The sequence below is a fragment of the Lithobates pipiens genome, unplaced genomic scaffold (genome assembly GCF_037356315.1).
Source record: "Lithobates pipiens isolate NorthernLeopardFrog02 unplaced genomic scaffold, aLitPip1_a1.2 Scaffold_19, whole genome shotgun sequence".
Classification (NCBI taxonomy): Eukaryota; Metazoa; Chordata; class Amphibia; order Anura; family Ranidae; genus Lithobates; species Lithobates pipiens.
Window position 1 is genome coordinate 356939830 of NW_027507764.1, and position 24691 is coordinate 356964520.

Genomic DNA, 24691 nt, shown 5'->3' on the forward strand with positions numbered 1-24691 from the left:
AGATCAAAATAAACTTATTTGGTTCAGATGGTTTCACGTGTGTGGCAGCAACCAGGTGAAGAGTACAAAGACAATTGTGTCTTGCCTACAGTCAAGCATGGTGGTGGGGGTGTCATGGTCTGGGGCTACATGAGTGCTGTCTGCACTGAGGAGCTACAGTTCATTGAGGGAACCATGAAAGTCAACATGTACTGTGACATACTGAAGCAGAGCATGATCCCCTCCCTTCGGAGACTGGCCCGCAGGGTAGTATTCCAACACAACAACCCCAAAACACACCCAAGACGACCCCTGCCTTGCTAAAGAAGCAGAGGGTAAAAGGTGATGGCCTGGCCAAGCATGTCTCCAGGCTTAAACCTTATTGAGCATCTGTGGGGCATCCTCAAAACGGAAGTTGGTGGAGCACAAGGTCTCCAACATCCACCAGCTCGGTAATGTAGTCACAAATAGAGCTTCTCTTTTGGTAGTATTTGATCACCCCTGCAGTTTATTTTTTTGCGCTTTTAAACAAAAATCAACAATTTTGGGGAAAATAAATAAAAAACACACAATACTTATTGATTGGTTTGCGCAAAAGTTATAGTGTTTACAAAATTGGGGATAGTTTTATTGCATTTTTATAAAAAAAAATAAAAATAAAAAAAATAAATAAAAAATTTAAAAAATGGTGGCGATCAGCAATTTTTATCATGACATTATGGCAGACACAGCGGACATTTGACACATTTTTTGGGACCATTGTCATATATAAAGCAATCAGTTCTATACAAAATGCATCGATTCCTGTATAAATGACACTGGTAGTGAAGGGGTTAACCACTAAGTGGCAGTGTAGGGGTTAAGTGTGTCCTGGGGCGTGTTTCTAACTGTGGGGGGGGTGTGGCTGTGTATGACACATTACTGATCTCTGTTCCGATCACAGGGAGCAGAGATCAGCGACACTAGGCAGAACTGGAAGATGCTTCTTTACAATAGCATCTCCCTGTTCTTCCTCCCGGGAGGCGATCGCTTGTATCCCCACAGCAATCGAGTCCACGGGACCGCATCCCAATTCACGGAGCTTGCCGCGGGCGCACGTGCCCGCTGGCTGCCTCTTCAAGGGCCACGTACAGGTACGCGATTCTGCCTGCACGAGCCCTTCTGCCGACATATCGGCATGAGGCGGTTGGCAAGCGGTTAAATAAATAAACCTAGTCGATACCCCTTACAGACTTAAGCCCCATACACACTATCAGATTTTCTGCTGATTTTTTTCCTTCAGATTTACCAAAACCATATAATATGAGGTCAAACCTTAGGAGTTTCATTTTGTATGCAATCAGAGAGGCCCTTCTACTACATGGTTTTGCTAAATCTGAAGGGAAAAAAAATAAAAATAAAAAAATCAGCAGAAAATCTGATAGTGTGTATGGGGCTTTAGAGTTACCTCAGCTTCTCCACTTTAGGGCCATACATGACCCAATCCATGTAAGCAAGCATTCATCTCTTGGAAGGATATACATTTTTTGGTAAAGAGCAATCCATGAAAAAAAATAAATAAAAAAAAAAAATAAATAAAAAAAACAGAAAGAGATATACAGCCATGGCCAAAATTTGAGAATTACACATATACACAAAGTCTGCTGCCTCAGTTTTTATGATGGCAATGTGAATACACTCAGAATGTTATGAAGAGTGATCAGATCATTTGCAAAGTTCCTCTTTGCCATGAAAATAAACTTAATCCCATAAAAATAAAATAAATAAATAATATTTCCACTGCATTTGTGAAGAAGGCTTCAGGGCACCCAAGAAAGTCCAGCAAGTGCCAGGACTGTCTCCTACAGTAGATTCAGCTGTGGGATCGAGCCATTAGTGTAGAGCTTGTTTAGGAATGGCAACAGGCAGGTGAGTGCATCTGCATGCACAGTGTGGTGAAGACTTTTGGAGTATGGCCTGGTGTCAAGAAGGGCAGCAAAGAAGTCACTTTTCTCCAAGAAAAACCATCAGGGACAGACTGATATTCTGCAAAAAAGGAACAGGGATTGGACTGTTGAGGACTGGGGTAAAGTCACTTTCTCCGATAAACCCCCCTTCCGATTATTTAGAGCATCCAGAGAAAAAAAAAAAAAAAAAAACCTTATCTGGAGAAAAAAAAAAGGTGAGTGCTACCATCAGTTTTGTGTCAAGCCAACTTTAACCACTTGCCGCCCGCCCTATAGGCAATTGACGGTGGGAAAGTGGTTTCATAATCCTGATCGGACGTCATATGACGTCCTCAGGATTATGAGCCGCTGCGCGCCCCCCGGGGGCGGGCATCGCGGCGATCGTTGTTGCGGGGTGTCAGTCTGACACCCGGCAACTACGATCTCGGTAAAGAGTCACCGGAGACTCTTTACCACGTGATCAGCCCTGTCCAATCACAGTGTAAATGGGAAGAGCCGGTGATCGGCTTTTCCTCACTCGCGTCTGTCAGACGCAAGTAGAGGAGAGACGATTGGCTGCTCCTCTGACAGGGGGGGTCTGTGCTGATCGATTATCAGCACAGCCCCCCCACCCCCCCCGAGGATGCCCACACTGGACCACCAGGGACGCCACCAGACCACCAGGGAAAAGGTAATCCTCCCTAGACCACCAGGGATGCCAGTCAGCACAATGGATGCCAATCAGTGCCCATAATGGATGCCAATCAGTGCCCACAATGGGCATCACTGATTGATATCCATTAGTACAGTATAACACCAATGCCGCCTATGAGTGCCCACCTGTGCCGCCTATGAGGAGTGCCCACCCATGCCCATCTGTGCCGCCCATCCAAAATTTTCGGTATTTTTTTTTTATTTGTAGCGCAAAAAATAAAATACCACCAAAAGAAAGCTCTATTTGTGGGGGAAAAAAAATGATAAAAATTTAATTTGGGTACAGTGTAGCATGACCGCGCAATTGTCATTCAAAGTGCGACAGCGCTGAAAGCTCAAAATTGGTCTGGGCAGGAAGGTGTTTAAGTGCCCTGTATTGAAGTGGTTAAAGCATCCTGAGATCATTCATGTGTGGGGCTGCTTATAATGCAATTGAATGTTATTAAAAGTTACCTTTTTCTTTCAATCTGCAGCCACTGTAATTTTCTGAGAATGTGTTGCAATATGGCTACATAGAGTTGTTCTGTACAGAGTATGTACTGACCACCCCCAGAAACAATTTCATGCTTGTGGGATTGGCTCACCAATTTTCCCCGAAGTCTGCCTAAGATACAAGTCAGATTTCAGAAATCCCCTGCAACAAAAATTTCATTTTTGGAGAGATACTTTCAATAGGAGCACATCCAAGAAGGGATGCAGGCCCAGCAGTTTTCCCTCATTAGTGCCCTGCAGCTGCACACCTGACAGTTAATTATGAAACCACTCCCACTAGACCCACTCGGTGCAGAGGCAGAGACAAACACACATGGATTACTTCAGTAGGAAATAAGTAGGAAGTAGGAATCTGCAACAAAGGGTTGTTTTAATCCTTGCAATGTACTTAGATCACCCAGAGGGGGAATGTTTCCCCCCCCCCCCCCCTCTACAAAAATGGAGTTACGTTTTAATATAATTGTCAATAAAAGCCTTTGATACTTATAATTGCAAGCATTTAATACTTCTGTATACCATAGTAACATTTGACAAAAAGACCTATAAAACACTGAAGCAGCAGACTGTGAAAATTTATATTTGTGTCATTCTCAAAACTTTTGGCCACGGCTGTAGACTTTCTATCTTGCTGGCAATCCCTGATCTCTCTCTTCTCTATGGAGAAAAAGCAATGTGTACATATTTCACCTCAAGTATGCAGCATCTATCTGCAAAACTGTGGACAAAGACTACACTAGCTCCCACTGGCACTGCATACCAGAGAAGAAACAGATATCTCACTACCCAATTTATTTTAATTTGTAATTACTCATTTGTACTACATATATTTGTTTACTGTATTACACTCCAATCGATCTAAAATTTTGTTTATCCACTTTTGAAATCCACACACACCTACCACACTGCACGGATAGGAATCATTCTACCATTATTATTCCCAGCTTTGTCGATTTCTAGATCGCTCTACACCAGTGGTTCTCAACTACTGTCCTCAGGACCCACTAGTAGGCCAGAGTTTAAGTATTACCTTGGGTAGATACAGACTAGAATACTGCAATCACTGAGCAGCAAATGATAACACCTGTGATGTAGTTCAGTTATCTTGAAAACCTGACCTGTTGGTGGGTCCTGAGGACAGGAGTTAAGTACCACTGCTCTACACTAAACAGAGATGAGAAGGCTCCTTCATTGTCCACTGAACAAGGTAGAGGCAGACACAGCAACAGAATTGTTGAACCAGGACAGGTAAAACCTTAAATATATATTTGTATTTCAACAGTTTATTTAGCTGTTGCCTAAAGTTCAGCTTTAAACATGCCTGGTGCCCTAAAATAGTATCAGGTCACAGCACACAATTGCCTGTATTAAACAGTAATTAAAAGTTTTTTTTTCGTGTATACACCAAGACAGACAAGACATCCAACGCTCAATTTTCAGTCATTCTGCCACCCTTCCCTTCTTAACTGTTGAAGAAAAAAAAAAAAAAAAAAAAAAAAAAAAGTCGTCACATAATGCAAACCCAATTCCAAAAAAGTTGGAACACTCTGAATCTGCATAAAAACAGAATACAATGGGATTTGCACATTTCATAAACCCACATTTTATTCACAATGGAAATAGAAAAGAGCAAAATTTTTAAACTGAGAAAACGTAAAAAAAAAAAAAAATCTTGTTTTCTTAAAATGGTAAAGGGGGGGGGGGGTTCTGAATTTTAAAATTGATGGTAGCAACAAATCTGAAAAAAAGAAGTTGGGATAGGGAAACAAGAAGCTGGCAAAGTACAACCCCATATTTCAAGTTCAAGGGCAAGTATCGTTATACTTTGAGCCCTTAACCTGGCTAAAGGAGGAGCCAGGATCTATTGTGACATTGGGGTGATTAGCTCAATTGGTAGATGCATTTTTTAGTCCACATCAGTCAGGCGTGTATGGTTAAGGGCCTGGTAGCCCACGTTTATTAGAAGAAAACAAAATATTAGTCCATCCAGTAATCCCACGCAGGGGTCCAAGCTTAAATTAAATACAGCAAAATCAGAACGAAAATGCTAGCCCACCTGGCTACTCTTCAGCAGTACTGCTGCTATAGGTACTTGCCCTGTCCAACAAACTGCTTGGACGCACACAGCTTCCAACCCTTCGACACACAGCACACGGCTCCTTAGACGCACACAGCTTCAAGTCCTTCACACAGCTTTGGACATGCACAGCTTCAAGCAGCAAGCTGCTCACACACCACCATCCTACACAAATCCCCTCGTTATATGGGCTGTGTGCAGCTGGGCACACACCCTGCTCGCTAGCCTCAAGACCCGGACACAGGGTTGGAGATCCCGTCCCACCCATAACTCTCAGGGATCTCCAAACTACAGAATCCCATCTGGAGCTAGCAAAACCTGGAGAAAACTGACAGAACAGTTTTCTCCATTTAAACTCTACACTCTGTAGTCCTGCAGTCCGCAGATATGCAAACTCTGTGTCTCCTTTACCTCTAATTTCATAGGGACAGAGCCTCGCTCTGTCACACTATATAAAAAACACTCGAGGTGCAGTAGCTATAGACTGAAAAAAGGTAAAGCTACAAACTGTAAATAAAGATTTTCTATCTCGAAGCGTAGAAATTTCTGGTGAGCGGGCAAGATCACACATGGAGATAAGCATCTTTGATGTCGATCGATGACAGAAGTTCTACCCCTTGTAGGAAGGAGACTACTGATCGGATAGAAAAAAAAAAAAAAAAAAAAAAAAAAAAACAAACAAGGAGACGGGGACTCTTGGAACTCCAGCTTATACTTTGGAGCTATTGAGGAAGTACCCTATTCGTCTTCCTGTCAGAGCCTTGAGAACTGCAGAAGAATTTCCCCTATTGAGCGAGCGGGGTGCCTCCTCATAAGGAGGCTTCAGTATCTTGTAGGTTTTCTCACCCAAGACCCCTTTAGTCCCTGGGTTGAACCTGCCGGCAGAAGCCATCGTGACTGCCTGGAGGCCGATGCCCCTGGCACAAAAGAAGGTGCTTTAAAAATGAAAATGTACTCCTTTACTTTGCAAAAAGGGGTAATTTTCCCACTAGAATTTCTTTTGATGAATTATCCAAACATTCTCAAATAGCCGTTTCACCACAAAAGGAAGACTAGCCAGGAGATTCTGCATGGCGAAAGGAAGTTTATCCCCAGCTGACCTGCGTTCCCATACCATTGCGTTTAGCTGTTTGTGTTAGCAACAATGTGCACAGAACCATGTATAGCATCTGTTTTCCCCAGGCAGTCTCCCATACAGGTACTAACCAGGCCTGAGCCCGCGTAGCCTCTAAGATCAGGCGCTTTCAGGGTGATGTGGCCATAGGCATCTCAGCAGTTGTACGTTTGGCTAGTTTATAAGCAAGCACCTGCATTAGGACCTTGTGGAGGTTCTACAATAGAAACTCACAAAGCAATTATTGCAAACATAAAGCTGCCAGATCCTGGGCCTGCTGAGCAGGATACCTGAACACCTGTTAAACTGGCCTCACAATGATTAAGCAATTACTGTCAATGCAGGCTGCTCGATCTGCTAGAGAAAAAAAAAAAAAGAAGAAGGGGGGGGGGGGGTTTGTTTTTTGTAGGAATTCCAACATTTTATCAGTTTGATGCCTAAGCATTTGAGTATTGTCTGCCGAGCAAAAAGCGTTAAATTGCTGGTATACTCTACTTAGTGAATTTCCTCCACCATAGGATAAAGTGTTAAAAAAAAAAAAAAAAAAAAAGTTTTTTTATCTGGGAGATCCTCTCAGACATAAAAAAAAAAAAATTGCCAATAAAAGATTGATTTATAAAAAAAGATCTAAACCGTTTCCATCTTGCCTGTGGGCATGTGAAGCCCACAGGCATTCTCTTCCAGGCTTCTATGACGTAAATCAATGGCCGCGCTAGATCCGATTTCACGCATGCGCAGTAAGGGAATATTGGCGTATCGGAGCGCCGTCAACAGCTTCGATTGCCAACACAATGGGTGGAGACATCAGAAGTCCCGTCCCGTTGTGATGGCAACTGAGATAAAAATGGTTTCGCAATCCCGTGATAACTTGCGGCCGGCCGACGCACAGACTCCTGGGATCAATGAGAAAAGATCCCAGGAGACAGTGAGAGTTGCGAAAATGACAAGTTAGCCGCAGAAGCCACGCCCATATCCGCAAGACACACATTCCGGAAGCAGAGAGAAGAAAAGAAAAAAAAGGTACATTTTAAACAAAAAAAGGTCAGGTCAGTTTTAGACATACACACATACTATATATATATATATATATATATAAATAAAATAAATAAAATGGGTGGAGCTCTGCTTTAAGATTGAAACCAGCTGATTCGCCCACATTTTGCACCTCAGAAGAGGAGTCATCAGCCTCACCAAGGTCCCCTGAAGGGATTAGTCTTCTCCCACCCCTAGTTCCTCAGTTTGAGGATCCTGGGCAATGGCAGAGAACGTGTGCGATTAAATTCGCACAATTATTTTTAAAACCCATCATGGCGGAGGGAAAAGATCTTTTGGTAAAATACACTACACAGGGGCTGCAGTGTTGAAAACAGTTGCAAACATTTCATGGCCCCAATGCTCATTCTCAGCCACTCCCTCTCAGCAGAGGATGCCATTTGTAGATGAGCAAGCTTTCCAGAGAGATTGAGGGGGAACACTTTTAGCTCTATTTTGGGGGGTATTTTAACACCCCTTCTGACCTTAGCCCGATGCACAAAGCAGAGGTACCATCATAATAAATCGCATCCACTGCTTGAGCAATAGTCCAGCCACTGCCATTAATGCTCAGCCTCATGCAAATAGTAAATGTGTTAAGCAGGAAATGCCTGTGTCACCAAAATCTCTTTCATGCTCCCTTTGCTCTCATGCCTCTGTGACAATTTTTCAGCCAGCACAAATTTTTTTTTTTTTTTTTTTTTTTAAACAAACACTCCCACGTTGGAGGATGGCAACACAGCACCAAGCACGGGCTTCCGATCCGACAGGAGGAGCTTGTGGGTGAGGGAGGGATGGCGTGGAGGAGACCTGGAAGCCGCCCCGTGTAGGGGCGGTGAAAGAAAAACAGCATTGTTGATCATTTCAGTTCTCCCTTATACATTTACACAGCACCTCAACTTTTTGGCATTGGGATTGTAAGTGAATTGTTTCCAGCAAGTTGGCCAACTCACAGACTTCCATTCTGAGAAGCAAGAAAGAACAGCCATTGTAAAGCACTGCAAAACAGAAGAAAACCTTGCATATGTAATGAGCAAATACACATGGCATATATTATATATATATATATATTTTTTTTTTTATTTTTTTTTTTATTATTAAACTCTAGCTTTGCAAACTGCAGAATTGCTCATATTTTTTAGGGTGTTAACTAGAAGTTGTTTCTGTCTCCTGTTTGAAGCCAGATTTAAATTTTTCACTAGAAAACAATTGAAGAAGAATAAAAATGTGAACGGTTTGGTTGCCAAGAAGAAATACAGATGATCTTGCACAGTTCTTCCTTCAAAAAAAAAAAAAAAAAAAACTTAAAGTGATACTAAAGTCTTTTTTTTTTTCCCCCTCTTTAAAAATAACAAACATGTCATACTTACCTGCCCTGTGTACTGGTTTTGTACAGAGCTGCCTGGATTCTCCTCTTCTCGGGTCCCTCACTGCCACTCCAGGCCCCGCCCTCCTGTCAAGTACCCCCACAGTGAGTAGCTTGCTATGGGCCACCCAAATCGAGCCACAGCTCTGTGTGTCCATTGAGACATGGGGAGCAGTGGTTCGTCCCCTCCCCATTGGCTAGCTGACTTGGATTGACAGCAGCACCACCCAATGGCGCTGCTGCTGTGTCTCAGCCTCGGGTGGGAGAGTTCCAGACAGCCAAGGGACCCGTGCACAATCGCTGGATTGAGATGGGGCTCAGGTAAGCATTAGGAGGGCCACTACACACACAGAAGGTTTTTTATCCTAAGGCATCAAGATAAAAACATTCTGTGTTTACAACTACTTTAATAAATAAAGGCAGACTGCAGTGCATCATCTGCTATGTTTTTTTAACAGTTGCAAGATTTAAAAAGTAGAACTATAGGCAAAACCTTTTTGCCTGCAGACAGACAGACAATGTCCTTGGAGAGGAAACGCATCGGGAAGGACTCCACTACCGCCATTTGCTTTTAAAAGCGCTGATTTTAACCTGCTAAATGTACGTTTTCTAACTTCATTAAATTTATTGTGTACCCAAACGGAATTACACTATGTGGCCCTTTTTTGTTCCGCTATTCAATTCATCCACGGACATTTGATTATTGTCCTCTATGAGATACACCTACATAATCATCTACCACTTCATAAGCTTGTTTGACACTCACAAAACAGGGAGCCAATGGCTGCGTTGCTATCAATCTATCCAATCAAGAGATGAGAACCCTGGGCAGAGGGGAACAGCGCGTCTCCGCCGAGGGAACGAATGGACTCAGAAGTTCTCACCTTAATCCTTAAGGATTAAGGTGAAAAACAGTCTTCCCCCCCCCCCCCACATGCCCTCAATTGGGCACAGGGTTTAACCCTATTCATTCACCAAAAAATAAAAAAGGAAGTATTAGTAGAAAAAAAATGGGACGGGGTCACTAGTGTTCTAATTGGAAGATTTTCCCCTCTTACTTTTCTGGGGACAACACAAAATTTGGGATTTTTTTTAATTTTAACTTTCAATAATAATGGTAAGCAGGACAAAGAGGGTGAGTCTCACCAAAGAGGGCTCAGACAGCAATAAAAACTGACAGGTGTTCTAACCCCTCTCTACTCTAAGTAAAAAAAAAAAAAAGGACACACGTTGCCTTTAGTTATACTTTAATATACTATAGATGATGAACTGTGGTATATCAATACAGAAATGGAAAACAAGATGGATCTTCGCCACAAAGTAGCATGTGACCGTTTCTCTCAGTAAGTAAATTTGTTCCCTGAGGGTATAGGATTGCGAGTTAAATTGTCACCTAAGAATAGGTTTTTCCTGACTTTGCTCAGGTGTGTAATATTTAATTGAGGGGGACCAGATTAACAGTCATTTCTGGGTACAGTTACACTGTATACATACCATTGCAGCTTGCGAATCTCTAAACTTGGTATCCAAATGATGCACAAAATTTTTGGTGAGCCAATAGCAATCTACTTCATCATCAACCATCTCCTCCATCATGTCAGCTATGACCAGGAAGAACTCATCCTCTGGTTCCTAGAACAAACAATTGTTGCAACAATGGCTTCAGGAAAGTATGTGTAAATCATAAACATGCATCATCTCAAAATGTATATAGTATGGCTATATGGCATGGTAAAAAAGTATACATTAAACTTCAAGATATTGTACATGCCTGCAAACCACTGAATTGTTGGTTTTCCTTTTCTGTAGGTCAGCACATTCCATTAAATGATACATCAGTTATTTTGGTAGTTTGTTAGTACGAACACCTGTCACTTGATTGGAATCCTACAGCTCACCTATACCTTCAGTACTGCCTTGTGAAAGTATTCGGCCCCCTTGAACTTTTCAACCTTTTGCCACATTTCAGGCTTCAAACATAAAGATATAAAATTGTAATTTTTTGTGAAGAATCACCAACAAGTGGGACACAATTGTGAAGTGGAACGAAATCTATTGGATATTTTAAACTTTTTTAGCAAATAAAAAACTGAAAAGTGGTGCATGCAAAATTATTCGGCCCCTTTACTTTCAGTGCAGCAAACTCACTCCAAAAGTTCAGTGAGGATCTCTGAATGATCCAATGTTGTCCTAAATGACTGATGGTGATAAATAGAATCCACCTGTGTGTAATCAAGTCTCTGTATAAATGCACCTGCTCTGTGATAGTCTCAGGGTTCTGTTGAAAGCGCAGAGAGCATCATGAAGACCAAGGAACACACCAGGCAGGTCCGTAATACTTTTGGGGAGAAGTTTAAAGCCAGATTTGGATACAAAAAGATTTCCCAAGCTTTAAACATCCCAAGGAGCACTGTGCAAGCGATCATTTTGAAATGGAAGTATCAGACCACTGCAAATCTACCAAGACCTGGCCGTCCCTCTAAACTTTAAGCTCAGACAAGGAGAAGACTGATCAGAGATGCAGCCAAGAGGCCCATGATCACTCTGGATGAACTGCAGAGAACTACAGCTGAGGTGGGAGAGTCTGTCCATAGGAAAACAATCAGTCGTACACTGCACAAATCTGGCCTTTATGGAAGAGTGGCAAGAAGAAAGCCATTTCTCAAAGATATCCATAAAAAGTCTTGTCTAAAAAGTTTGCCACAAGCCACCTGGGAGACACACCAAACATGTGGAAGAAGGTGCTCTGGTCAGATGAAACCAAAATCCAACTTTTTGCCCACAATGCCAAACGATATGTTTGGCATAAAAGCAACACAGCTCATCACCCTCAACACACCATCCCCACTGTCAAACATGGTGGTGGCAGCATCATGGTTTGGGCCTGCTTTTCTTCAGCAGGGACAGGGAAGATTGTTAAAATTGAGTGGAAGATAGATGCAGCCAAATACAGGACCATTCTGGATGAAAACCTGTTGGAGTCTGCAAAAGACCTGAAACTGGGACGGAGATGTATCTTCCAACAAGGCAATGATCCCAAACATACAGCAAAATCTACAAACTTATCCAAGTGTTGAAATGGCCAAGTCAAAGTCCAGACCTGAATCCAATCGAGAATCTGTGGAAAGAGCTGAAAACTGCTGTTCACAAACGCTCTGCATCCAACCTCACTGAGCTCGAGCTGTTTTGCAAGGAAGAATGGGCAAGAATTTCAGTCTCTCGATGTGCAAAACTGATAGAGACATACCCCAAGCGACTTGCAGCTGTAATCGCAGCAAAAGGTGGCTCTACAAAGTATTAACGCAAGGGGGCCGAATCATTTTGCACGCCCCACTTTTCATTTTTTTAATAGGTAAAAAATCCAATAGATTTCGTTCCACTTCACAATTGTGTCCCACTTGTTGGTGATTCTTCACAAAAAATAAAAATGTTATATCTTTATGTTTGAAGCCTGAAATGTGGCAAAAGGTTGAAAAGTTCAAGGGGGCCGAATACTTTCGCAAGGCACTGTATATGGGTCCTGTCAAATGAGTGATTTGTTACTGCTAAATAGCAGCTCTCCTTAGACACCTTTCACACTGGGGCGTTTTTCAGGCGTTTTTTCATGCGCTTTAGCGTTAAAAAAAGCGCTTGAAAGAAGCTGCAACTGCAATCCCAATGTGAAAGCCCGAGTGCTTTCACACTGAGGCACTGCGCTGGCAGGGCGTCAAAAAAAGTCCTGCAAGCAGCTTCTTTGCAGCGCTTTTGGAGCAGTGAATACAACGCTCCTAAAGCACCCCTTCCCATTGAAATCAATGGGAAGCGCCTGTAAAACACTATTGGCAGCAGCGTTTTGTGTGCGCTTTTAACCCTTTATTTGGCCACTAGCAGAGGTTAAAAGCGCTCCAATAACGCTCGAAAGACGATGGTAAAGCGCTGCTAGTTTAAGCGGCGCTTTACAAGTGTTTTTTCGGGCGCTGACATTGTGAAAGGGCTCTTAAAGCACTTGGGCTTTCACATTGGGACTGCAGATGAGGCTTCTTTCAAGCGCTTTTTTAATGCTAAAGCACCTGAAAAACGCCCCAGTGTGAAAGGGGTCTTAGCATTTATTTTTATTTTTTTTCTAAAAATCGATGTACTGCAGTCAAAAGATCTGTGATGCAACAATTCTAGTGATTTGTTGCTGAGCAGTTGAGATTTTACATGGCCCCAACATTCATAGGGGTTGATTAAAACTGAAGAGTACAAAATCTGGTGTAGCTGTGCATGGTAGCCAACCCGATTCTAACTTCAGCTTGTTCAATTAAGCTTTGACAAAAAAAAAAAAAAAAAAAAAAACGATGGAAGCTGATTTAATTTAATGCATGCATCATAATTTGTTAGGCATACCAGAAGGTAAGTGTGGCTGCGAGATAATTTCCCTGTCTCCAACTGATGCATATGGAGGAACACCTCTGTCTGGGGAGTAGTGTCATTGATGAAGCGCATAACCTGCAGAGCATGGTGAACATCATAAAACTGCTCCTTCCTGTGTACCATCACCACTGGATGGGTCTCCTGGTGTGGGGGCAGAATTCCTTAAAAAAATAAAAATAAATAAATAATAATTATATCCAAAAAATTCAAGCATATAAAAAAGTAATACATAGACATTATAGGCAATATAAAACGTGTAACTATTATTACCGGTAATACAATTTACAACAATATGAACCACACAGGCACCAATCTCTTACATTTTGAATTGTAAACTGTAGCCTGAATCGTCTATACATATTTAGCTAGGCTTTGTTAACATTTATTAAGGAGTTTAATATTGAAGTTATATTCTTGATGATATTCTAAAAATTAATATCTTTAAAGAGGAAGTAAACCCTGATGGGTTTACTTCCTCTTTTTTTCCCTGCAAAGGTAAAGCATAATGGACTACTATGCATCGCATAGTAGCTCATTATGTGTCACTTACCTGACACAGGAGCCAGCGAAGTCGCCGCTGATCCCTGTAGTCCGCCGCGTCCATCTTGCTGGTGGCGTCTCGCAGCTCCGACCAATGACAGCGGCGAAGCCGCGATGACGTCACTCCCGCGCATGCGCACGGGAGTCGCGCCTCGCAGCTCCGCCGCTGTCATACGGCGAGGCCGCGATGACGTCACTCCCGCGCATGCGCACGGGAGTCGACAAATTTGGCAAATCCATTCTTGGACTTGCCGCATTTAGTGCACATGCGCGCCGCTGTCTACGGCGCCCATTTTCGGGCAAATATCTCCTAAACCATATAGGTTTAGGAGATATTGCTTGGACCTACAGGTAAGCCTTAATCTAGGCTTACCTATAGGTCCAAGTTGTTTGGAAGGGTTTACTTCCTCTTTAATTTCAAAAACCAAAGCAGTCGGCGTTTTATATACCCAGCCAAAGAAACCATTGTGCTGGAAGCAACATGGACTATACAACACCAAATTTAAAAACACACTATTTTCCTAATCCAAAACAAGTTTCCAAGGGAGGGATTATATGCCTCATCATCCTCAAAACTTGACACTTTGGTGTTGATTACTAAATTTAGTTCAGCTCTGCACAGAAACCAATAAGCTTAATTGAACAATTTGAAGTTATAAGCGGATTGGCTACCATGCACAGCTGCACCAGATTTTAAAGTTTTTGCTAGAGCCGATGGCAATAAATCGCATGAAAAATCCAACAGGCTCGTTGTGCCCAAGTTGATCACTCAACTTGGGCACTATCAGCCTTCCCAGACATGGCTAGAAACTCGCGCCAGGCCGCCGCACAGACTCCTGGGAAGAAAAAAGGATCCCAGGAGACAGTGCGGCAAAAAGGAAGGTACATATAAAAAAAAAAAAAAAAGTTGTCCGATTTATATTTAACCACTTAACAACCGGCCCATAGCCGAATGACGGCTACAGGGCGGTTGTTTAATTCTGGGAGGACGTCATATGACGTCTTCCCAGAATTCCGCCTCCCTCCCACTCTCTGTACCGATCGGTACAGCGGAGGGGGAAGAGATCGGTGTCAGCAGCGCTGTGGGCTGCATCTGCAGTGTCCACATCGCTGCTCACCGAAATGTAACCCCTCAACTCCCTGCAACTACTCTGCAACGCCATACTCTGAGATACCCAGCCATGGGCCCTGAAGGGCGCGCGCGGCGCGCTCTGTGATCGGCGAGTCTACGAGACTCGCCTGATCACCGATCCGTGCAAGGGGTCGATCCCGACCCCTTATCACGTGATCAGCTGTCAGCCAATGACAGCTGATCATGTGATATAACGGAGCCGGTAATCGAAAAAAAAAAAAAAAAAAAAGCCGATCACCGGCGGCCGTGATCGGGACATCAGTCCCGATCACGGCCAGCCCTGCCAGTGCCCACCTGCCCCCTGCTTTGCCTGCCTGAATAAAAAATGTGTCCCCCCTGTCAGTGCCACCCAGCAGTGCCCAAAGTGCCACCCAGCAGTGCCCACAGTCTGCCACAAAGGTGCTGCACCCCAGTGCCACATATCTGTGCCCAGCAGTGCCACCTATCAGAGCCCATCAGTCCCATCTATCAGTGGTACCTATCAGTGCCCCTTAGTGCCACCCATCCATGCCATCTTATCTGTGTCCGTCCTTGCCCAGTGCCGCCTTATCTGTGCAGCCTATCAGTGCCGCCTCATCAGCGCACTTCAATGAAGGAGAAAAATGATCTGTTTGCAAAATTTTATAACAAACTATTAAACATGATTTTTTTTTTTTTTTTTGCATTTTTTTTTTGTTTGTTTAGCAAAAAATAAAAACTCCCATCTGTGATTAAATACCACCAAAAGAAAGCTTTATTTGTGGGAAAAAAAAAAAAAAAAAAATGATAAAAATTTCATTTGGGTACAGTGTTGTATGCCCGCGCAATTGTCATTCAAAATGCATCAGCGCTGAAAGCTTAAAATTGGTCTGGGACTGAGGGGGGTTTAAGTGCCCAGTAAGCAAGTGGTTAATCAATAAAATATTAGGGAGCTAATGATAAAAAAAAACAACAACGAGTGGAGCTCCGCTTTAAAGAATTCTGATGACTCATAATTGATAACTGGCAATAACAGATAAAGGCATGGCATCCATTATTATTTATAGATTTTGTTAGACAGAATAGTTATTGATAGACCATCTTAAGCCCCATACACACGGTCGGACTTGTACAAACTTTTCCGTGGACTTTTGTACAAAGTGTGTTGTCCACAAGTTTGTATTGCATACACACGGTCGGACTTTTTGACAACAAACACGAACGTAATGACGTCACAACGTACTGACGCCGCTTCAAAAGAGGACGTTCAATGACTCCAGCGCCACCTTTGGTCAACTTCTGTATTGTAGTCTGATCGTTTGCAATGGTTCTGAGCATGCGTGTTTGTACCTTGTACAAAAGTCCGATGCTTTTGCATACACACGGTCGGACTTTGCTCCATCGGACTTCTGTTGTCAAAAAGTTTGTCCGTTCGCAGAGCCAACAAAAGTCCGATGAAAACAGAAAAAGTTTGTCCGATGGAGCGTACACACAGTCGGATGTTGCTCCAAAACAGCTAATTTGCATGTTTGTTGTCAAAAAGTCCGACCGTGTGTACGGGCCTTTAGACTTAATTACAATTAATTAGAAACAGTTTGAGAAAGGTTACTCTTCAGTGGCATTCTGCCCTCAAGCCTACCAATAAGATATGGAGAAGAAAAAAAAATAAAAAATAAAAGCTGATAATGTTCAATGAAAAAAATAAGACAAACTTAAATACAGAAAAGACATAGCAGGTGAACTGCACTTTAATTTTAAATATATGTAAACTTAAAAATCACACAAACTGCATACAACATTTAGCGTCTTAACGTATTGCAAGTCATTTGAAATCTGCAGCTTTAATTAAGCTAAAAAAAAGTCTGGTTCACACCTATACTTTTTATTTTTTTTGTGCATTTTCAGTTTTGCAGAAACACACTACAGTCCATTTAACATGGTTTCCTATGGATGTAGTTCACTTCTGTGCATTTTATGGAAAATACCAAGGATTTTTTTCTGGTTTTTGTTACATGGACTTCAATGGATCAAAAATGTGTATTGCAAAATGCACCTAGATGCAAACTGCAACCTGCATAGGTGTGAACCAGGCCTAAAAGATTACAGTGCTCGGTCCCTGTCTCCCAACTTCAAAACTTAGGTCTACTTTAAATTCTAACACTGTGTTTAACAAACGTGTATATCCAAACATAATAGAAGCGTTTGATCAATACATTATTTGTTAACCAGGACCTTGTGCATCAAAAGTGTCTGAAGGGAAAGATTTCTGTATGGCCCTTGATGAAAAGCAGCCGTTGGTAATGCTTCCAAAATTAGAAGAACCCGATTGGTTGCTGTGAACAACACAGATATTTTAACTTTTAAACCATTATCATATCTGAAGTTCATATGACAGTCACAGTACTGAGAATGCTATCCATACCAAGAAGTACTTTCCAAACAAGAATTCTGTACATGGATGGAAGAGGAAACCTCTGACTGAAGGTACACAGTTTCTCAATATCTGTGGACAAAAAGGTTAATAATGGATTAATAAAAACTAGTATGCAATCATAACAGGAATAAATTACTATTAAAGAAGACCCACAACTCTTTATTTACATCCTGGAAATACAATATCATTTATGTACCGGTAATAGTTATTATCACAGTGACTATCTTGCCAGTTTCAAAAGGCAGGCTTCTAGCGGACTTTTTTTTTTTGTGTAAACAAACACACCCTTTATTACATTAAACTATGCTACACAATTACAAGCATTTAAAAAAGGTGTATCCAGTCCAAAGCGATATTTATATCGCTGGTGGAAACTTGTAGACTGAGATAATCGCTGGTATCTTAAATCTCTTAGGGACTTGGCCACAGTCCCTGGTTCTGCTCCCTCCCACAGTATAGTCTTCCCACTCCCCCTACTGATTCCTTCATAATCTACACATTAGAATCACTGAGACACAAAATCTTTAAATTTTTTATTATCCCACTTGAATATTTCAACATATCAAAATTTTGTATCCAATTTACAAATTTTATGGAAAGACTAAATATAGGATTTTTAAATTTATAGTTGGGTATGGAATTGCAGGAGAAATGACTGTTGGCTGTAGCTGCTTGTAAAACAATTCATCACCATTATTTCTTTTTTATTCTACCCACCTAACCGATCATCTTTCAACAATATCTCCAGGGATTTCTTCTCCTCTACTCCACGAAATCCAACTTTCTCATAATACACAGACCGGAAATTTCTCTGGGAATCTTCTGCCATTTTTGTTTTTAAATGCTGAAAAACATTTTCTAAATATTTAATAGTTAGAGGTAAAGTAAAGGCAGCATATTATAACTGGGCTTTAGAAATATAGGATTTGGCATTTGCAGTGCATACTTGCACATCATGCAAAAAGCTCTTCACTGTGAAGATCAGTGTGTTTGCCCACCCCACCTCCAAGCCCTTCATACAGCTGAAAACAGGATTATGTAAATCACAAAAGATTTTCAAAAAAATAAAATAAAAATTATATTATATATATATATATATATATATATATATATATATATATATATATATATATATATATATATATATAATAAAAAATGTGAGGGGGGTACTCACTTTTGTAAGAATATATTTTCTTACAAAAGTGAGTACACCCTCACATTTTTTGTAAATATTTTATCTTTTCATGTGAAAACATGAAAGAAATTACACTTTGCTACAATGTAAAGTAGTGAGTGTACAGCTTGTATAACAGTGTAAATGTGCTGTTCCCTCAAAATAACTCACACAGCCATTAATGTCTAAACCGCTGGCAGCAGAAGTGAGTACACCCCTAAGCAAAAATGTCTAAATTGGGCCCAATTAGCCATTTTCCCTCCTCAGTGTCATGTGACTCAGTGTTACAAGGTTTCAGGTGTGAATGGGGAGCAGGTGTGTTAAATTTGGTGTTATCGCTCTCAAATACTGGTCATTGGAAGTTCGACATGGCACCTCAAGGCAAAGAGCTCTGAGGATATGAAAAGAAAAATAAATAAATTTAAAAAAAAAAAAAAATTGTTGCTCTACATAAAGATGGCCTAGGCCAGTGATGGCGAACCTCGGCACCCCAGATGTTTTGGAACTACATTTCCCATGATGCTCCAGCACTCTGCAGTATAGTGGAGCATCATGGGAAATGTAGTTCCAAAACATCTGGGGTGCCAAGGTTCGCCATCACTGGCCTAGGCTATAAGAAGATTGCCAAGACCCTGAAAACTGAGCTGCAGCATGGTGGCCAAGACCATACAGCGGTATAACAGGATAGGTTCCACTCAGAACGGGCCTGGCCAAGGTCGACAAAAGAAGTTGAGTGCACATGCTCAGCATCATATCCAGAGGTTGGTTTGGGAAATAAATATACGAGTGCTGCCAGAATTGCTGCAGAGGTTGAAGGGGTGGGGTCAGCCTGTCAGTGCTCAGACCATATGCCGCACACTGCATCATATTGGTCTGCATGGCTGTCGACAAGAAAGCCCGCAAACAGTTTGCTGAAGACTAAGGACATCAATTACAGGAACCATGTCCTGTGGTCCGATGAGACCAAGATAAACGTATTTGATTCAGATGCTGTCAAGCATGTGTGGCAGCAACCAGGTGAGGAGTACAAAGACAAGTGCGTCTTGCCTACAGTCAAGCATGGTGGTGGAAGTGTCATGGTCTGGGGCTGCACAAGTGCTGCCGGCACTGGCGATCTACAGTCCATTGAGGGAGCCATGAATGCCAACATGTAGTGTGACATACTGAAGCAGAGCATGATCCCCTCCCTTTGGAGACTGGGCCGCAGGGCAATATTCCAACATGACAATGACCCCAAACACACACATCCAAGACGACCACTGCCTTGCTAAAGAAGCTGAGGGTAAAAGGTGATGGACTGGCCAAGCATGTCTCCAGACCTAAACCCTATTGAGCATCTGCAGGGCATCTTCAAACGGAAGGTGGAGACGTGCAAGGTCTCCAACATCCACCAGCTCCATGACATCATGGAGGAGTGGAAGAGGACTCCAGTGGCAACCTGTGATGCTCTGGTGAACTCCATGCCCAAGAAGGTTAAGGCAGTGCTGGAAAATTATGGCGGCTACACAAGATATTGACATTTTGGGCACAATTTGGACATTTTCACTTAGGGGTGTACTCACTTTGTTGCCAGGGGTTTAGACATTAATGGCAGTTTGTTGACTTAATTTGTGGGAACAGCAAATTTACACTGTTATACAAGCTGTACGCTCACTACTTTACATTGTAGCAAAGTGTTACGAGTGCTACCTTCCTTTCCATCTGTCAGTAGCCTCTGGAGCGATATCTGAACGCAGATTATGCTTCAGAGGAAAGGGTTATTAGACACGTCCAAATCTGCCCTAAGGCCCCTTTCACAAAGGAGGATCTGATCGGACAGTCCATCAGTTTTTTCAGGCAGGCCTGATAGGACCCTTCATTGTCCTCTATGATGCGGCAGATGCAGGGCTTTTTTCAGCGGGAACGCGGGGGAACCCAGTTCCGGTGTTCTGGCAGATAGAGTCCTGCCATCATATAGTGTCCGCCCCGTACTGCGCATGCGCAGTACGGGGCAGAAGAAGCTTCGGAAAATCTCAGAAGATGAATGGTGCCTGCGCCGTGAGTGGAGGTGGTAGCCCCACCGTCCAAGCGGACATAGGGTTCGGAAAATTAGAGGGCCCCTTGCGGGCAAGCTTCGCTCGCCGCGCTTCTGGCTCGGCCTCGCTGCGCTCGGCACTTTTATATTCCTACTCTATGTCCACTTGGATGGTGGGGCTAGAACCTGGACTCATGGCGCAGGTGCCATTCATCCTCGGCTATTTTCGGAATCTGTGTACTGCGCATGCGCAGTACACAGCGGACACTATCCGATGGGGGACTCTATATGATAGGACCCCGGAACTGAATGTATGTAATAGCATGGGGTGTGAGTGTGCTGGAGGGTCTACTGATGTTGGCTGCTGGAGGATCTATTGTCATTGGTGGGGGATCTGATTTTGTGTGAGGGTCTATTGTTGCTGATGGGTAATCTTACTGGAAGGGATCTACTGTTGAGGGAGAGGTCTATTTTTACTGGCTGCTGGTGGATCTATTGATGCTGGCTGCTGAGAGATCTGTTGTTGCTGCTGGGGTCTAATGTTGCTTGGGTGGATATTTTGTTACTGGGTGTGATATTTTTGTTGTGGCTAGTTAATCATTTCTGCAGGGAATCTATTGTTGTTGGGGTGGAGTCCATTGTTGCTGGCTGCAAGGGATCGATTTTATTGCTTTTCTTTTTATCATCATGTGCCATACAAGTGATTTAGCACCACAAAATGATACTTGGTTCTGTATTCTCTAAAAGGGCAGCATTGGTAGGTGGGTAGGGGGTGGAATCAAGGCACGGTGGTCAGAGGTGGGTAGGGGCAGAGACAAGAAGTGACTCAGATGGGGGGGGGGGGGGGGGTACCTGTACCTATTCTACAAGGAAAAAAAAATCCCTGGGCAGATGTCAGCAGACAGACATCGCCATCCAAACTGCGGAGGGATCCCCCACTGAGCAAGCAGATTTCGCAAAGTGCAGGCGCCTGTGTGAAAGTGGTCTAAGGGTTCACATATGCTTTTGATGGTTTTATTGTGTTTTGTCCTACAAGTAGTAATGCATAATAAAAACTTGGTGTGTTTTTCTAAAGTCTGAGCTGACTGGGTCTGTGTTGATGTTCTAACAAAAGCAGACCTTCACCCACTACATGAACCTATTCTCTTTTGTTCCTCCATCCATCCATCCTAGTACAGAACCACTACATCCCTTTGTTTTTTTTAAATGGCAACATACAGTTCCTGAGCTGCAAGGTAGCACTTCTTAACTTAGGTGGGAATTACATACATACACACACCCCTACTGCATCCTGGGATTTCCACAAAACACAGATTCCCATTAGGCAATGCAATGTGTGCATGAATGAATGAATGAATGAATCCTGGGGCATGCGTAGACACCACGCGTCTCAAATACCATAAATAAATCTTTGCACACACTGGATTTAACCACTTCCCGACCAGCGCGCGACAATGTACGTCGACAGAATGGCACGGGCAGGCATATTGGCGTACAGGTACGTCCAATATTCAATGCCGCCCTGCCATCGGGAGCGCGCCGCCGGCGGGACCCCCGTGAGTCCAGTCGCGGGACCAGATTGCCGCGGGCATCCACCGCGATCGTCTCACGGAGCGGCCGAATGGAGGAAATGCCGTGTAAACAGCATTTTTCCATTCTGCCTAGCAACTAGTGACGCTGATCTCTGCTCCATGTGATTGGAGCAGAGATCAGTGTTCACTAAATGAAAGCCCAACCCCCCCCACAGTTAGTAACACACCCCTAGGAACACTTAACCCCTACACTGCCACCCACTGGTTAACCCCTTCACTGCCAGTGTCATTTACACAGGAATCACTGCATTTATATAGCAGTGATTACTGTATAAATGACAATGGTCCCAAAAATGTGTCAAAAATGTCCGATGGGTCCCCCACAATGTCGCAGTCACAATAAAAATCGCTGATCGCCGCCATTACTAGTAAAAAATAAATAAATAAAAAAAAATTTATTAATAAAAATGCTATAAAACTATCCCTATTTTGTAAACGCTATAACTTTTGCGCAAACCAATCAATAGTCGCTTATTGCGATTTTTTTTTAACCAAAAATATGTAGAAGAATACGTATCGGCCTAAACTGAGGGAAAAAAAATGTTTTTTTAAATATTTTTGGGGGATATTTATTAGAACAAAAAGTAAAAAATAATGCGTTTTTTTCAAAATTGTCGCTCTATTTTTGTTTATAGCGCAAAAAATAAAAACCGCAGGGGTGATCAAATACCACCAAAAGAAAGCTCTATTTGTGGGGGGAAAAAAAAGGACGTCAATTTTGTTTGGGAGCCACATCGCACGACCACGCAATTGTCAGTTAAAGCTACACAGTGCCGAATCGCAAAAAGTGGTCTGGTCTTTGACCAGCAAAATGGTCCGGTCTGCAAGTGGTTAAATAATAATAAACAATGAGGGTAACGTTCTATTCAGTCCCATGCAATGAAATGTAGTGTCATTTAAACACATGCACTTGAGCACACAGTAGTGAAAAGGCTGGCTTGCATTGTCTACAATGTGAACAGAGAATTCTGTAACAGGAGGAGAAAGCAAACAGCAGAAGCCTCATGTAAACACCTTCTCTAGAAATAAAGACTGCACAGCACAACGTAAGGCTGTCAGCAAGCAGACAATGAAGACAGACATTAAATCATTGAAACAGACCTGTTCAGTGTATCAGATGGGAGACAAGAAATGAGAAGGCTGGATCTCACTGACAGCTGCTATTACCCATCCTGGTGGACATCCTCTGTAAGATCACTTCCTGCTTCTGACATCATCAACAGGCGCCGAACAGCGGCTCGGAAGGGTCAAAACTACAGCAACATATGCGCGTTTTTATACACAGTATGCAATAGCACTCTGTTTATGTACAGACCAGCTATTTGCAAAAAGAGTGCTGTGTATAGCTCTGGGGTCGTACTAATTACTAAATATTGTATAAACAAAGATTGTGGAATGCAGCAAGCCATCTGTATGATCACAAGGAAAACGTTTTGTCATTTTGGATAGAGGAAGAGAGGGTTATAACTCCTTAGCATTTTTTTTTCCTTTTGGGGAGATTTACCTTCACTTTCTATCCCTTTCCAAAACGGGGGAGAGGATAGCCCTTCAAAAATGAGGGAATCCCAGATTGTCACCAGGATCGCCAGAACACCCATTTAAAGCAGAATTTCACTTACTTTTCTTTTAATAGAAATTTAAAAAATATGTTTTTTTTTTGTTTTTGTTTTTTATTCATACTTACCTAGGTGGATGCAGCATCAGATGCTCTATGTGTCCCCTGCCGTCTCTGCACAGAGAACCGAGCCACCGAACATCACCGATGGCTCGGTTCTCACAGAGCTGTGGAGGGGCGAGGAGCGGCCATCTCAGCCTCTCAGGGACTCGCTGAGGCTGCCATCAATCAAAGCAGCTGGCAGATCCAAGTCGGGGTGACGCACTGCCTCAACTGATGGCAGAGACGTCGGCAGAGAGCAAAACTAATTGCACTCCTGTGACCCAGATGAGAAGCACAGCCTAGAAAGCTCAGGCTGGACTTCTCCTTTAAATCTTCTTCCCTTGTTCTTTTAACTTTGGATAGTTTTCTGCCAGTAAATACCTTATACAGCCCACTTCCTGTTTCTTATCTGGAAAAATGCCTAGCCTTCTGACATCATGTACAGCTCTCTCTCTCCTGTGAACGTTTGCCAGGAAGGGAGGGGGGGATGAGCCATAAGAGGGCTAGTGAGGGCTGCAGAGCTGGAGGTGTTGTACCTCTGTGTGTCTGTGTAAATCCAGGAAGTGAACAGGCAGTGGCTTCAGCTGCCCACAGTTAAATGGATGCAACCAGACTTGGTGAAGGGAGATTTCTGCAGCATATTTGGCAAGTACAGAATTGCAGTATATATAAAATTATATGCAAAGTGGTTGGAGGGAAGCTTCAGAATGGCAAAGATGTTTTTATTACAAATTATGTGAGCAGACTGAAATTCCTCTTTAAATATTTCCCTCTATTACTGATTTGAGGAAACTGCATTTAGGAATACTTTAAAGGGTAACTCGACTTTTGTGGGGAAAAAAAAATAGCAAAATAAAATAAAAATAATATTAACCACTTTCAGACCGGACCAATTTGCTGGTCAAAGACCAGACCACTTTTTGCGATTCGGCAATGCGTTGCTTTAACTGACAATTGCGCGACGTGGCTCCCAAACAAAATTGATGTCCTTTTTTTCCCACAAATAGAGCTTTCTTTTGGTGGTATTTGATCACCCCTGCGGTTTTTATTTTTTGTGCTATAAACAAAAATAGAGCGACAATTTTGGAAAAAACGCATT

The 24691-nt window shown here is 42.6% G+C and overlaps 1 protein-coding gene across 2 annotated transcripts in view; it reads right to left on the reverse strand.

The window, feature by feature from the left end:
• Positions 1–23173, reverse strand: part of TBC1D7 (TBC1 domain family member 7) — a 35123-nt gene extending 11950 nt beyond the window's left edge. The window contains exons 1-5 of one of the 2 annotated variants that reach the window (XM_077492213.1): positions 23037–23173; positions 17873–17999; positions 17144–17224; positions 13065–13252; positions 10191–10328 (exon numbers count right to left, since the gene is read on the reverse strand). In XM_077492213.1, coding sequence (XP_077348339.1) covers positions 10191–10328; positions 13065–13252; positions 17144–17224; positions 17873–17984 — 519 coding nt within the window. In that variant the 5' untranslated portion in view covers positions 17985–17999; positions 23037–23173. Of the gene's footprint in view, positions 1–10190; positions 10329–13064; positions 13253–17143; positions 17225–17872; positions 18014–23036 lie in introns of both variants that reach the window. The other variant, XM_077492214.1, reaches the window with a different exon arrangement.
• Positions 23174–24691: the final 1518 nt, after the last annotated feature.